Consider the following 13158-nt stretch of genomic DNA (forward strand, 5'->3'; position numbering starts at 1 on the left):
GCCAGGAGACAAAGCGGTATCCAAGGACCGAGTGAAGCCACAGTGGGACGTTAAGTGACAGGGGCCGGGTCCCCAGAAGGACGCGGCTGAAGGAGAGCGTTTAATACACTCTTCAACACACTGATTAATCCGCTGCCAACATGCAAACGTGCATGGATAAACACACACGGCGGCACACACACACACACACACACACACACATACTTACACACGCACTGGCACACAAGCACACACATCTACATCTTCCCCATCTGGAAGTTATTAACCTGGAGTACAAGTGACCATATACAGGCGTTCGCTCCATCAATATGTGTGTGTGTGTGTGTGTGTGTGTGTGTGTGGCGGGGGCTTTGTGTGTGTTCTTTAATACCCTATCCGTATTAGCTCATCCTCCACCATGTATCATCTCTCTCTCCCTCTCTCTCTCTCTCTCTCTCTCTTGCTCGCCGGGCGCCGACGCCACAGGAAGGAAGGAATAATGGAGGGATGGGGCGCTGAGGGAGAGGAGGGGGGGGGGGGGGGAGGAGGGGTTGTCAGTGAGGCCGGGGGACGCTTTGCTCATTTTCATGGCGGTGGAGAGAGGGATTTAGGTACGGATGTCAGGGAAGAAAGACCTTGATTAGGCTAATTTATTCACGGGAGCAGGCCGTGTAATCATTCTCATATGAGTGTGTGTGTGTGTGTGTGTGTGAGTGTGTGTGTGTGTGTGTGTGAGAGGGAATAACTTAAGGTGAGTAGGAGGAGATATTTATGTAGCAGTAAAGATGCCAAGCCTCACTCACTCTCTTCTGTTTAGAGAGTAAAAGCATATTGTTGTTCCAGAGACAGTTTGATAGCGTATGTCATCATTCATGTTCCTGATCCACAGGGCTCTTAAACACGCTACCTCACATGTTTCAACATGTAAGGGAGATTCAGGCGCATTTACCGCAATTTGCCGCCAAATTTGAGTGGGCGTGGCTTCGTGTCTTCTCCTGAACGAGCGACTCCATCCAAACGTCTCGCTCAAAACAAAAGCAGCAGTCGACCTGATGGTGGCGCTGTAACTTCTCAACCTGCAGCTGTAAACACACACTAACATGATGGAATGTCCTCAGGCGCACTCCGCCGCCGTCGCCGCCAGCAAGCAAACCCAGACGTCCTCAAACCGCCGTCAAGAAAGTGAAGGTCGTACGTAGATTTGAACAATTACCCTTCGCCGCGATTGGCTCTCTATGTTAGGGTCGCTAACTGCCTGGAAAGAAGCAGAGAGAGGGAGAGACAGAGGGAGAGAGAGAGGGAGAGAGAGAGGGAGAGAGAGATGGAAACAGACGACGACGACGAGGAGCGCGCAGATACGAGGAGAACCGCTCCCGCCGTCGCCCAGCAGGAGAATCCAAGGCAAATTATCGCAGAAAGCCAATAAGCGCTGAGGGTTCCCGCTGTCTGACCAACGCCAAACACATTCCTTCATTTTTCCAGCCCCCTTTTTTTTTCCAGGGTTTCTTGAAATCCCAGTGTAAATACATATTGAGGAGTATTTACAATAGCGGTAACGGTGGTGGGAGAGGGAGCTAACTCAGCGGCCCGGAGGAGACTGCCGCTGGCTGGCTATCCCCTGTGTGTGTGTGTGTGTGTGTGTGTGTGACTATTTGGACAATTGATCCAGTGTGTGTACACGAGTGCACACACATGTTCGCGGAGAGCAAAGTGGTGCTCTTGTACGTTTGTGTGTGTGAGTTGTGCTTTTTGCGACACGGCGCATGTATACTCAAGAAAATGATACGGCAACATTTATCTGTGTGTGTGTGTGTATGCGAGTGTGTGTGTGTGTGTGTGCGAGTGAGTGTGTGAGTGTGTGTGAGTGCCCGCATGCTTATTTGATGTGGTTTGGCTGGGCTGATCTTGGGTTGTTTGAGAACTTCCCAAAAGCAGACTGCCAGGCCAAAGGACTGAGCAGGCAGAGACAGCCATTGTTTTGGTAAGGCATCCTGGCCATAATTGTGTGTGTGTGTGTGTGTGTGTGTGTGTGTGTGTGTGTGTGTGTGTGAGAGAGCGGGAGAGAGAGGGAGAGAGAGGTACATAAATAGAAAAAGAGCTTAATTTGGTGAACTTCAACAGAGAGATCCTCTGAAGCATTGCCTTTTCCATTCTGTCTCCAAATGCAAATACACACACACACACACACACACACACACACACACACACACACAACATAATATACAAACACTCCGTCCTGGCGACCACAGTAGCTAAGAGCGTACCCGGGGAACATTTCTCTGTAATAAGTTGCATAACAAGTAGAGTCTTCTCCAGATCAACATGTTTGTTCGTCAAGTTCCTTTATACGTCATGTGTGTCCATAGGGTCCATGAAACCGAAGTGTCAGTAAAGCCCCGCCCCCTCCTGTTACAGATCGGCCTATCAGAGTGCAGCGTTCAGACTGAAGGCCAAGGCAGCCTCGTCGCTCCAAAACAAATTGCAGACGTGGCCTCCAAAACCAGACGCTGCTAACGTTTAACCTGTGTAGATCAGGCAAGGGAAACAATATGGCCGACCTCTGAGTGTGTCGGAGACGGGTCATGAGTGTGTGTGTGTGTGTGTGTGTGTGTGTGTTACCTAACGTAAACTCTAAACGCCGGCTTTATGAGGACTGGAAAGAATTTTTCACTTCTCGCCGACTTTCTAACCCTTGTACAGACACGGGTGTAGATAAGTTAGAAAACACACACACACACACACACACACACACACACACACACATCTTTCTCTCTCTGCTCGAGGTTCCCTTCTCCTTTCCAGCATAAATAATCCCTCCAGTCTGCTGGCTCAACCTCGATTGGAATCTCGACGCCGTGCTCAATTGTGGGCTGACGGGGAAAAGTGGGGTGCCCTGTATGTGTGTGTGTATATGTGTGTGTGTGTGTGTGTGTGTCGAGGCTGTAAACAGCATTACCAGAGGGGGTCTGCACCTCCATCAGGTCCCAGCCTTTGAGCCAGGCATTTCCATGCACAAGCACGGATCCGCATTATCTAAACAGACGGAAAAAAACGCCAAACTGGCATTCCGGCACGCTCGCCTTCGCCTTCGCCCAGCCAGCCAGACGTTAACCCCTTAATCCATTAACCCTTTAATCCATACGTTAGAGCAACGTTTTGGATCGGAAAGTCGCACTCTAAGTCCTACGTTTAGATTCTGCAAAGAGAAGTCGGAATAGGTGGGAAGGATCGTAGAACCTGATGCTGTGTGTGGTGTGTGCACGTGTGTGTAGGGTACACACACCTGGGATGATCGCCCCCTAGTGGATAGGGCACATCGTACACAGGGGTGACGTAGTTTGAGTGTTTGTTCTGATGATGTAAACGTGTCTCGTCTACATCGCCGCAGTCCGATCGCATTCACGTTCTGATTCCGTCCCACCTCACTGAGCTCAGCAGGGAGAGAGAGGAAGAAGAAGAAGAAGAAGAAGAAGAAAGTGTCTGTGGTGTGCCGTTGTTTAAGCGGCGTCTCTAAGAGTTTTCTCCGGCCTCCCTGCGTTTTCTCGTGCTCCAAATCGAGACTCATTTGCCTGCAGATCCATCATCGGTGGATACGTCTCGCCGTGTCGACTCAGCCTTCTGCCACACATCAAACAGCAGAGGGGGGAGAGGGGGGTGGGGGGGGTAAACGGAGGGAATGGTATCAAACCCAACACTACAGGGAGCCAAGCAGAGTGAAAAATGGCATGGAACCGAGTGCCTGCGTGTGCCGACTCCATGGAAAAAAGAAAAAAGGAAAAGAAAAGAAGCAGCGAGAGCGAAATAAGAGAGATGAAACAATGATGAGTGCGAGATGGAAATATCTTTATTTACCGTAGTGGGCGGATTAGCAGTCGTTTGGCGCTCAGCGTTGCGATTTCATCATCTGCTCTTGAAGTGGAGGGCGTTATTGAGGTTTATTAGTCACGGCTGCACGCTGGCGGCCCGGCGCCTCCACGTGGGGACTCCATGAATCGCCCTCTTCATCCAAACCCTCGCTCGCTTTGACGCATCCTCAGTCCGGCCTGCTATCATTCCCACGATTCATCCCAAACCAATCAGGGAATCACAGCTACGAGCCGCCTGTGTCAAACGCCAGCGTGCGGCCCGTTAGTGCCGTTTCCCGCTTTATTAGGACTCGGTTAAACTTTACACTCTGAACAATCCCAATAATGCCACGGCGAGGCCAAGCAGGGGCTCGATCTGCGCCGCTCGCCCCGACTATCAATAGGGTTTTATTGGTGAGGCCTCCAGTCCAAGTGAAATAAAAAAGCCGGGCCTCCTCCTCCTCCTCCCTCCTCCTCCTCCTCCTCCTCCTCCTCCTCCTCCTCCAGGGGAGACGCACTCGCACAGACATGGGTTTGGACGGCGATGGCGAGTGGAAAACAAGGCTTTCTTTGAGCACATTTTAATTAGCAATGTTCATAGCTTGGCTCCGTTCTTTTATGATTGGACCACTGAAAGCCTTTTTGTTTGCCTAATGAAACGCGTAAAAAAAGCTCCGTTTCTGAATCGCACCGTGTGTTTATTTATTGGTGAGTCCGTGCGGGGACGTGTGCACGCCCGCACGGATCCTCCTTCATGTGCCTGTATCTGTTACAGCGCTGCAGATTCTGGTGTGCAGGAGTTCTTTGCCCCCCCTCCTCCTCCTCTTCCTCCTCCTCCTCCTCCTTCTTCCCAAAGTAGTTTTTGTAGGTCCGGAGCCATCGCCCATAATTGCTGAGAGCCAGTCAGGTATTTGTCTGTTCTGCTGATGATTTACTGTCCAGCTCCCCTGTAATCTGAACTCAGATCTGCGGTGGAGGGCGATCCAGCCTCAGACCGACCACATGGACGGGCGAAACACGCCGCGTTCCAGTGAGATGTCTTCATAAACGCACAAAGTCCCATCAGAGACGCACACATAGAGACACACTTGTCCCAGCGTTCACTGATAAACTGGGCAAACATAGAGTTGTGTAGTTTGGGTTTGGTGGTGACACTGAAGCTCCTACTCATGGATGTTGTTGGGGGGGGCGGAGCTTGTGAGAGAGTGTTAAGGGTTATTTGTAATCCTGCAATCAGTAATCACACTGTTGAGCACCGTCCATCCTGTGAATAAGGCTCGACCTCTTTAGCACGCTGGTAAACGTGTTTGAGCTGCCGCACTTTTGCCAGAATTCCACGCCGTCTTAACTCCGGCTCTCAAATAGCAGCGGGTCGCTCCGGCTGTGCGGCTGGAGGGGGGGGAGGGGTCAAAGTGCACAGCCTGACCGCCAGCCAGAACAATCGTTTCTTTAGCGGAGCTTGTTCTGCACGCGAATGCCCCCGAAGAGTTAATTGCTGCCATGGCAACAGAACACAGAAGGGGAGAAGGGGAGGGGGGAGTGACACTAGGTGAGACGTTTGACGGTGATGGCGTGAGCGGCGTGTGTCCTGGGTGTGTGTGTGTGTGTGTGTGTGTGTGTGTGTGTCAGGGTTTTCCTCCGCGTTGCCACTCGAGCCGCTCGCCGCTGACAAAAGCGTGCCTGTGCTGCAGGAGCGGGCAAAGTTCCTCACGCTGGCGAGATCGTAATCTAAGTCACACTACATGCAGCAGGGAGGCGGCCGTGTGTGTGGGAGATGTGAGGAGGACGTCCAGGTCCAGAGGCCTCACAGATCCATGGAAGCTCCTCCTCCTCCTCCTCCTCCTCCTCTTGTAGCTCCCAGGTGCTTTCTCACAGTATGTAGAGAGTGTGACAGTGTTACATATATGATACACTGCACACACACACACACACACACACACACACACACACACACACAGGCTGCTGTAATGAGAAACTACACCCACAGAAAATGGATTTCACCATCATTACAGCGTGAAGCAGCTCTGTTCAGGGATCTAGAGGAACTTCACTTTGCCTCAAATCTTAACCATCCAAATAAATCAGAACTGGACTTTGTGTCGCGTCTGCACCTGTCTGGAGGTCAAAGGTTACTGAGGTGGCGTCTGATGGATCCTGGGGTCTCAAGGTCAGAGCAGGAAGGAGCCAGGGTCTGACTCTGACCTGATGGCTCCAGAGAACTCATTTAGACCAGCGTCTTCTGGACGGGGCTGTCCCGGGCCACGTGGGCCTCCAAGGGCATTGCATCATCACAGTGTGCCTGCTGCGGTGATGTTATCGGGGGGACAGCTGCACGGGGGCGGAGCCAGGGCCCAGACTCTCAGGGAAACCAAAAGCCGGCCAGTTGCCAGCAGATCCCCGCCGCTGAGACCCACCTGCTCCGCTCGTCCAGTCTTCCTCTAAACCCTACAAAGGGATTCCCTGAGTCCTCGGCTCTGTCCGCTGACCCCCGCCTCTTTGAAGTCCTGATCCCGCAAGGTTTTGGTGGCATTGAAGTCGTTATCCTATTGTCGTGTCATATCTTGCGCGTGATCCAAATGTCTGTTTGAAGTTTCCCGTGGAGGTCGGGGGGGGCGAGCTCCTAATGTAACTGTTGGTCCCGGGCCAAACACAAGAGGTCAACCACAAATGAAGCCAATTATTAACATCAAATAATGATCCTAAGCTCTGCTGCTGCGGCTGCGGCTGCGGTCTATTTATGAATGGGAACGCCTCGGAGCGCCGTACATTCTACGGCGGGGCGATGCGGGGCGTCCGCGGCGATGGCTGGCGAGTTCAGAACAGTGGTACTAATTTAATTAAAAGCCCTTGAAGAGGAAGAAGCCCGGGCCTAGCTTAATTCCACCAATTAGGGGTTTGCTGTGCCATCTGAGCAGAATCCCACACCCCACTTGCATGATTCATACAGGAAAATATGTCTCTTTGTCTCGGAGGTCAACCCGGCTCTTTGGAGACGCTGGCAGAGGGTCAGGAAACAGTAGTTGAGGGTGTAGGAGTGGGAAAGAAGGAGGTTGTTCTACCAGATAAGCCATAGCATGAGGTCATTCCGCGATGAGAACTCAACTCGGGATATGGCAGCGGGTCTGCAGCGAGACAGCTGGACCCGGGAGAAGTGGGAGAAGTGGGAGAAATGTGAGAAAATGAATGAAAGGCGCTGGTTTTCTACATTTCAGACGGGTTTCTAGAGAGACGGAGTGAGGCGAGGCGCTGTGCTTTCACGCCGGCGCCCAGTTGGTGACGGAAGGTTCATATGTGTTGAAATGCACTCTTCATCCCCGCTGCTGCTGTAGCGTCATGGGGCCGGTCCAGGATGTGGATCCGGATCGGGTTCTCTGAAGGGAAGCTGGGCAGCGAGGTCGTCTCACTGCGAGCCGTTTGTTTTAATGTCGGTAAGAAAAAAAGAAAAAGCGAGAGAGAGACAAAAGCAGAATCTGCTCCAAGCGAACAAACAGAGCGGCCTGTTGGCACGGCGATGCGACTTTGAGACGCATTTCGCTTTCATATCCAAGATCACAGCGGCTCGCTTTGACCCAACGCAAATGTTTACAGGTTAAGTCCCCATGATGTCATCAGGGCCTCGCTCCAATTTCATCTGTGTGAGTAATGGCTCTCAGATCTTTGTCTGGTGTCAGCATTACTCCTGACAGGAAACACTCCGACCCTCTGCCCGCTCTCTGAAGTACGCCATTCTCCTGGACGAGAACTTTGAAATTACTCATACGGGATTCCATCAAACTTCTGCGTGGCGGCGCCAGAAATTAGCCTGTGACACGATGCCAACTTGGCAATGGAATTAGGTCCGATTGGACGCATCGCCACACTGTCACTCATCCGTGTCACTGCTCGCTAATCAAAGGGACGCCGCCAACCGTTGGGAATGATTTCACCAGCGCCGCTTTATCAAATCCTTATGTGAACAGAGATCTCTGCAGCATCCCGCGCAGACCGGCAGTAATGATGGCAGATTTGCGTTTGAGTGGCAGGCTGCACCCCGGCAGGCTGCGCTCGCCTCGGCCCAGCCGCCGCCGCCGCCGCCGCCGCTGCAGTGTGTCTCCAACAGAGCTCACCATGGAGACTAAAATGCTTTTTGGCCCGGGTTGAGAGGAGATCTATGTATGTGCGCGAGTATGCATGAGTCATCATTAGGGATTTTATCATTTCATAATAAAATGGAAACAGCATGTGTGTGTGAAAGAATGCCCCGGCATCATTTTATAGAAGCCTATGCTGGTTTAAAATAGCTCTCATGGCAGCAGGAGGAGAAGACTCCCATGTTTATGCCCTTTGGAATGTTTATCTTTAACATCCCAGCCCTCCTACATCAGTGGTTGATTCACTGGATAAGGACACAATTTGTAGAAGAAGCAGAGTTACACTGTTTTGTTTTTGGTATCAGAACAAAGCTTCAGAACTTCAGAGAGACATGGATGATGTCTTCAGTTAAAGAGGACAGCTGGACCGTTCAGTGCAGTAACTTGATTCTGTGATATTCATAATTTAACAGTCGTGTTTTTAATCTGTGGTTCCTCTGTTGGTTGTAATGGATTAGTCATAGGTAGCTAACCAGCAGGGGGCGCACACAGGTGAACGCCCTTTGGTTTGGTTGATTCCCGCTCAGTTTCACATCGTTCCTCTAAACAGGTAAAGATCATGTGTGTGTGTGTGTGTGTGTGTGTTGATCTGCTTCCCCCTCTCTGAGCTCGCTGCTCTGACAGAGAATAACATTACGCTGTGATTAGTCCCACTGTTACCACGGCGATATTGCTATGCTCAGTCTCATCACATATGTCTGGAGTGGAGTGGAAGAAATATTACATTTCCTGTTTTTAATTTTGAGCAGCAGGCTGAGCTGGGACATTGGCAGCGGCGGGAGAAGAGATTAAAATGTGTGTGACTTCACTTTTCTCATATGAAGAGATTTGGAGAAAATTGGGCAGGAAGTGTGAAGCTTTGGCCAAAGCCTAATGTGCCCTCAGGGAGTGACAGCATTGTTTCACTCTTTATCAGGCTCATGGTGCACGGCTCCACACACACACTCAAGCTGCTCACAGTGTCAGGCTAAGCCACCTTAAGAAGCCGGGGAAGCTTTCTTTGTGAGCTCATTCTCATTCATTCTCCTTCCTCCTCCTCTCTTCCAGGTCGGAGTCGGGAATCTCCAAGTTCACCCACCGCCTCTCCCTGAAGGAGCGCCCGGCCAAGGCAGAGAAGGCTTCAGACAGGCCTGCGTCCTACAGGAGACGATCGCTGAGTGTGGACTGGTAAGACCCAAGACCCCACTCCAAACGTAAACACAACATACCGTCTCTCCCAATCAGGTTGTAGAGGACAAACGTCTCCCAGCTTCCTCCTTACATGTCTGGGAAACAAGCGGAGGGAATCTGCCTGTTCTCACTCAGAGCATGTTTCATTTGTATCGCATCAATAGAACTCAAGTCCTCTGGTTGCCAGTTGGCCAATCCATTGACTGTTTTAGTAGGAGCGGTGATAATTGACACGGTCTTCGGGACGTCTCATAAATGCGGCCGTTAAAATGATTCATACGGGAAGAGGTTTCAACACGGGGAGACTCTTCCTCCCATCCGCAGTCTTATCAGCTCTGAATTATAGACTGTGAGCTTTATGGAAGGAAACAATGCAAGAATGTCCGAAAGCGAGATGTGGAATGTGACGACCCGGACAATTACCCAGGCTCACACACCGACGCCGTCCCACAGTGTCAGGCCCCGAGGTTGATGAGGATTAAGGATCGGGACTTGGGGATTGGCCCTGATGGACGGGGCGGAGGCAGAGGGTGGGCGTAGCGTAGCGTAGCGTAGCGGAGCCCAGGGCCCCGCTCGGCCTCCGCGTCTGGGATTCGTTGAGGAACGCCAAGCAGCTCCAGTGGCGCCGGCTCATCTTGCTCTTGTAAAGCTCCAGTCTTCAGGCAGCCGATGAAAGGAGTTTGAAAGCCTTCCATCACGAGGCTGCCTTCCCGTCCCCACCCATTGGCAATCCTTCCCGTCTCCTCTCTCTCTCTCTCTCTCTCTCTCTCTCTCCCTCTCTCTCTCCTCGTCCCGGCCTCCGCTCATTTATCTACCCATCCATCCTGCCGTCCGTCCATCTGGCGTTCCCCCCCGAGCTTCCTGCTATGCGCTCCTGGCTCTGGCTCATTCTTCTTGCCGTTTGGGAAAATAACCCCGGGGCTAAAGCGGATCTTACACTTCCTTTGCACTTAATATCGTCAAGTCAAAAATGTCCAAACAGTCCCGCGTCCAAACAGTTTCCAGGCTTGTAATTGCCGTGTTGGGACTCCGGTAGCCATCGGGTCGAGTTACTTGCTCTGCAGAGTTACAGGTGTGGGATTCTCTGAGGTCCTATCCGATCCTGCAGGGGCCTGGTGTGAGGTCTTACCAGGTCTTTGCTTTTGGCCTTACGAGTCCCGCTGTGTGGTCCGCCGCCTGACGCTGCGATGTGTGGTCCGCCGCCAGAAATGTGCTGTGAAGTGTACGAGCGGCGGCCATGTACGTTGCGAGTGTGAGGTCCTCCTCTTTAACGGCTCCACGTTTTAGTTTTCTTCTCTCCCATGTTGCAGAAGAAGGGACCCTGGCCTTTAAAGTTCAGGCCCTGATTGATGTGGTCTGGTTCTAATGAAACGCAGTGGGTAGATTGGACATGCTCATTTACCAGAGGGATGAGGAGGAGGAGGAGGAGGAGCGGGCGGCTGGCTGGCTGGCTGGCTGGCTGGCTGGCTGGCTGGCTGGGGGAAGGAGGCGGCTACAGCTGGATTCTGACTTTCTCCAGGGGCGAGCCGGCGTTACGAGAGAGTGACAGGGCCTTTTGTGACATAATAAACACAGGGGAGGAGGGGGGGGGGGACCCCAAGGAGGAGGAGGAGGAGAGAAATCAAGGTGGAGGGGCTGAGTCACGCTGGCTGGGAGGTGAAACGAGGTCGGTCCGGCTCCTGACAAGACGGAGCGCGGCTCCTCTGGAATGCCTCGTCATCACGGCGGTCAGAGGGGAAACACATGCGCTCGTAGCATCTATTGAAAACATTCCGTGAGTCACTGGCATATTTGGAATAGTTTGACGTCTATCACGCTTCCTTCAGTCTCTCCAGTCGGGTCCTTCTCACTGGTTCTATAGTATCGCTGTTAAAAAAGTGGGAAAACTAAAGGAATGTTCGCCCAGAACTCCGGGTTTGGGTTTGGTGCTGCAGCTTAATGATCACATGGAGGTCTGTGATTTAAAAGCACGGCTCTTACATTAAATATGAGCTGGAATGAGAGAAGGTAGTGAAGTTGTCAGAGCTCATCTCTTTAATCTGACTCATCCCCTCTGATGTGAGCTCTGCGAGGCCCCGGCTGTGAATAAACTTCACGCCGTGAACCCTCCGCAGCCTCGCCTGCTCCACGGCCTGCGGCGCGTTTGGCCGTTCCACCGCCGCAGTCTGTGTCAGGTAAATCCTAAAACAGAGCGGGACTATTAAGGGAATTGCGAGCGCCGGAATGGGAGCCGCTCAGAAGCTTGATCAACGTCTGCGAGCTGACAGGTCCTTGAGAAAACACCAAAATAAAAGATAATGGCGCCGTTATTGTTATTGTAATCATCGTAAATGGACTCTGGGGCTACGAGCGGAGGAAGGCTGAGGAGGAGGGGGGCGAGGGGGAGTGAGGAGAGGGGGGGGGGGGGGGAGGGCGGGGGCGGAGCGTTGGCGGCTACCGGCTGCCTGTTATGACTGTTGACAAAATATTGAAGCGTTTTGCTCCTGGAGCCTGTCAGCGGCTGGGAGGGCGTTTAGCACCTCGCTTAGAGAGAGGGTTCAAATCCAGAGGAGTTTGCTTTCCCCGCCTCACCATCAAGTCAACGCAGCTGCCATTGCCCTTGAGCAAGGCACTCCACTATTTCAGTCCAGATTAGTAATAAATAAAGCTTTCATTTCTCGTTGGAAAATGTGGAAGCAGCCGGTTGTTGGACGATCGCTGTGTTGGTTCAGGGTTCAAGTTGAACTTCCATCACAATACTAAATTAAAATGGCTGTTGCACCTGTGAGGTTTCTGTCAGGCCCTGTTTGTGGATCTACATCATTGTGACGTCTGCTGAGGTGTAAACGTCTCTTCCTGTCCCAACATAGATCCGTTTCCTGCTAATCTGTGTATTTACAGCCCTGTTTTCCTTTCTCTTGATGTTGAGACATCCAGCGTGAATCCAGGCGTCGGTGCTGAGGCTATAAAGGGATGCTGGTTCTGTTCCAGCACAGGCCCGGTTAATAAGACTTTATTTCCATATCCTCTCCTGGGGACGGAGCGAGGCAGGTCCAACCCCGCTGCCAGAAGCCCCAGAGTACAATGCAGAGGCAGCCGTCTGTGTCGGCCAAGCCGTTTTTTATTTCCCATAACAGTTCTCCCCTCGCCGCACGCCCGGACAGGAAACTCTATACGTAAGTGCTTCAACATCAACATGTAACGTCGCATTCTGCACCCGAGCTGTATCCACCTCACAAATCACAGCCTGGACGTCTGAAGGAGTGGGGAGTTGTGCGTCGGGGGTTGTGTTGCGTGTGGCTGCGCGGCGTGACTCGCATGGTTCAGATCCCACCGCCGTCCCCCCCCTCCTCCCCTCCTCCCCCTCCATTCCCAGAAGGCCCCTCCGCCCCGCCTGGTGCCACCCTGTCTTGGGGGATAACTCAGGAGCTGACAGGCCTCTCGTCCTCTCGTGATGATGTCTTAACTTCAGTGTCAGGAGACAAACCAGCCTTCCCCTTCCCTTAGTTTGTATATTCACACACACACACACACACACACACTGCACAGTCTGATTCCCTCTCAGATATTCATACTCACACACGTACATGAGCAAACACACATTGTAATGGTTAGTGTGGCGGTGAGCTGAGCGTGTATGGGCTTAGTATAGGGGATAAAAAGTGCCAGGGCTCGAATAAATAAGGAGTAAAGGGGTGACAGAGAGAGAGAGAGAGAGAGAGAGAGAGAGAGAGAGAGAGAGAGAGAGAGAGAAAGAGAGAGAGAGAGGAAGAGTCAAGGAGTCTCTGTGGAAAAAGAGGAGCAATGCTCTAGGGGCCCGGGCGCAGAGCGGTTTTTGGACGCCGCACCACTCGCCTCATTTGGTTCTAATTTGATTTAATATTCTCTCTCTCTCTCTCTCTCTCTCTCTCTCTCTCATTCTGTTTTTCTTTCTCTCCTCTCTCGTGTGGCGTAGAGCTGTCAGTTCAGAGGGGGGGACAGATGAGGAGGAGGTTGTGGAAGCCTGTAATCACTCTCCTTGCTCTTTCTGATCCCCCTGTATTGTTAAAGATGGA

The 13158-nt window shown here is 52.1% G+C and overlaps 1 protein-coding gene across 1 annotated transcript in view; it reads left to right on the top strand.

Annotated features, from left to right (window-relative positions):
* ankfn1b (ankyrin repeat and fibronectin type III domain containing 1b) overlaps window positions 1–13158 on the top strand; it is a 77959-nt gene that overhangs the window by 41099 nt on the left and 23702 nt on the right. Inside the window, exon 5 of the mRNA XM_076151711.1 lies at window positions 9002–9121. Within this exon, the coding sequence (XP_076007826.1) occupies window positions 9002–9121 (120 nt within the window). The remainder of the gene's footprint in view (window positions 1–9001; window positions 9122–13158) is intronic.

This window comes from Genypterus blacodes, unplaced genomic scaffold (assembly GCF_046128005.1).
Source record: "Genypterus blacodes isolate CSIRO-AG114 ecotype Tasmania unplaced genomic scaffold, CSIRO-AGI_Gbla_v1 ptg000055l_1, whole genome shotgun sequence".
NCBI classification, from domain to species: domain Eukaryota; kingdom Metazoa; phylum Chordata; class Actinopteri; order Ophidiiformes; family Ophidiidae; genus Genypterus; species Genypterus blacodes.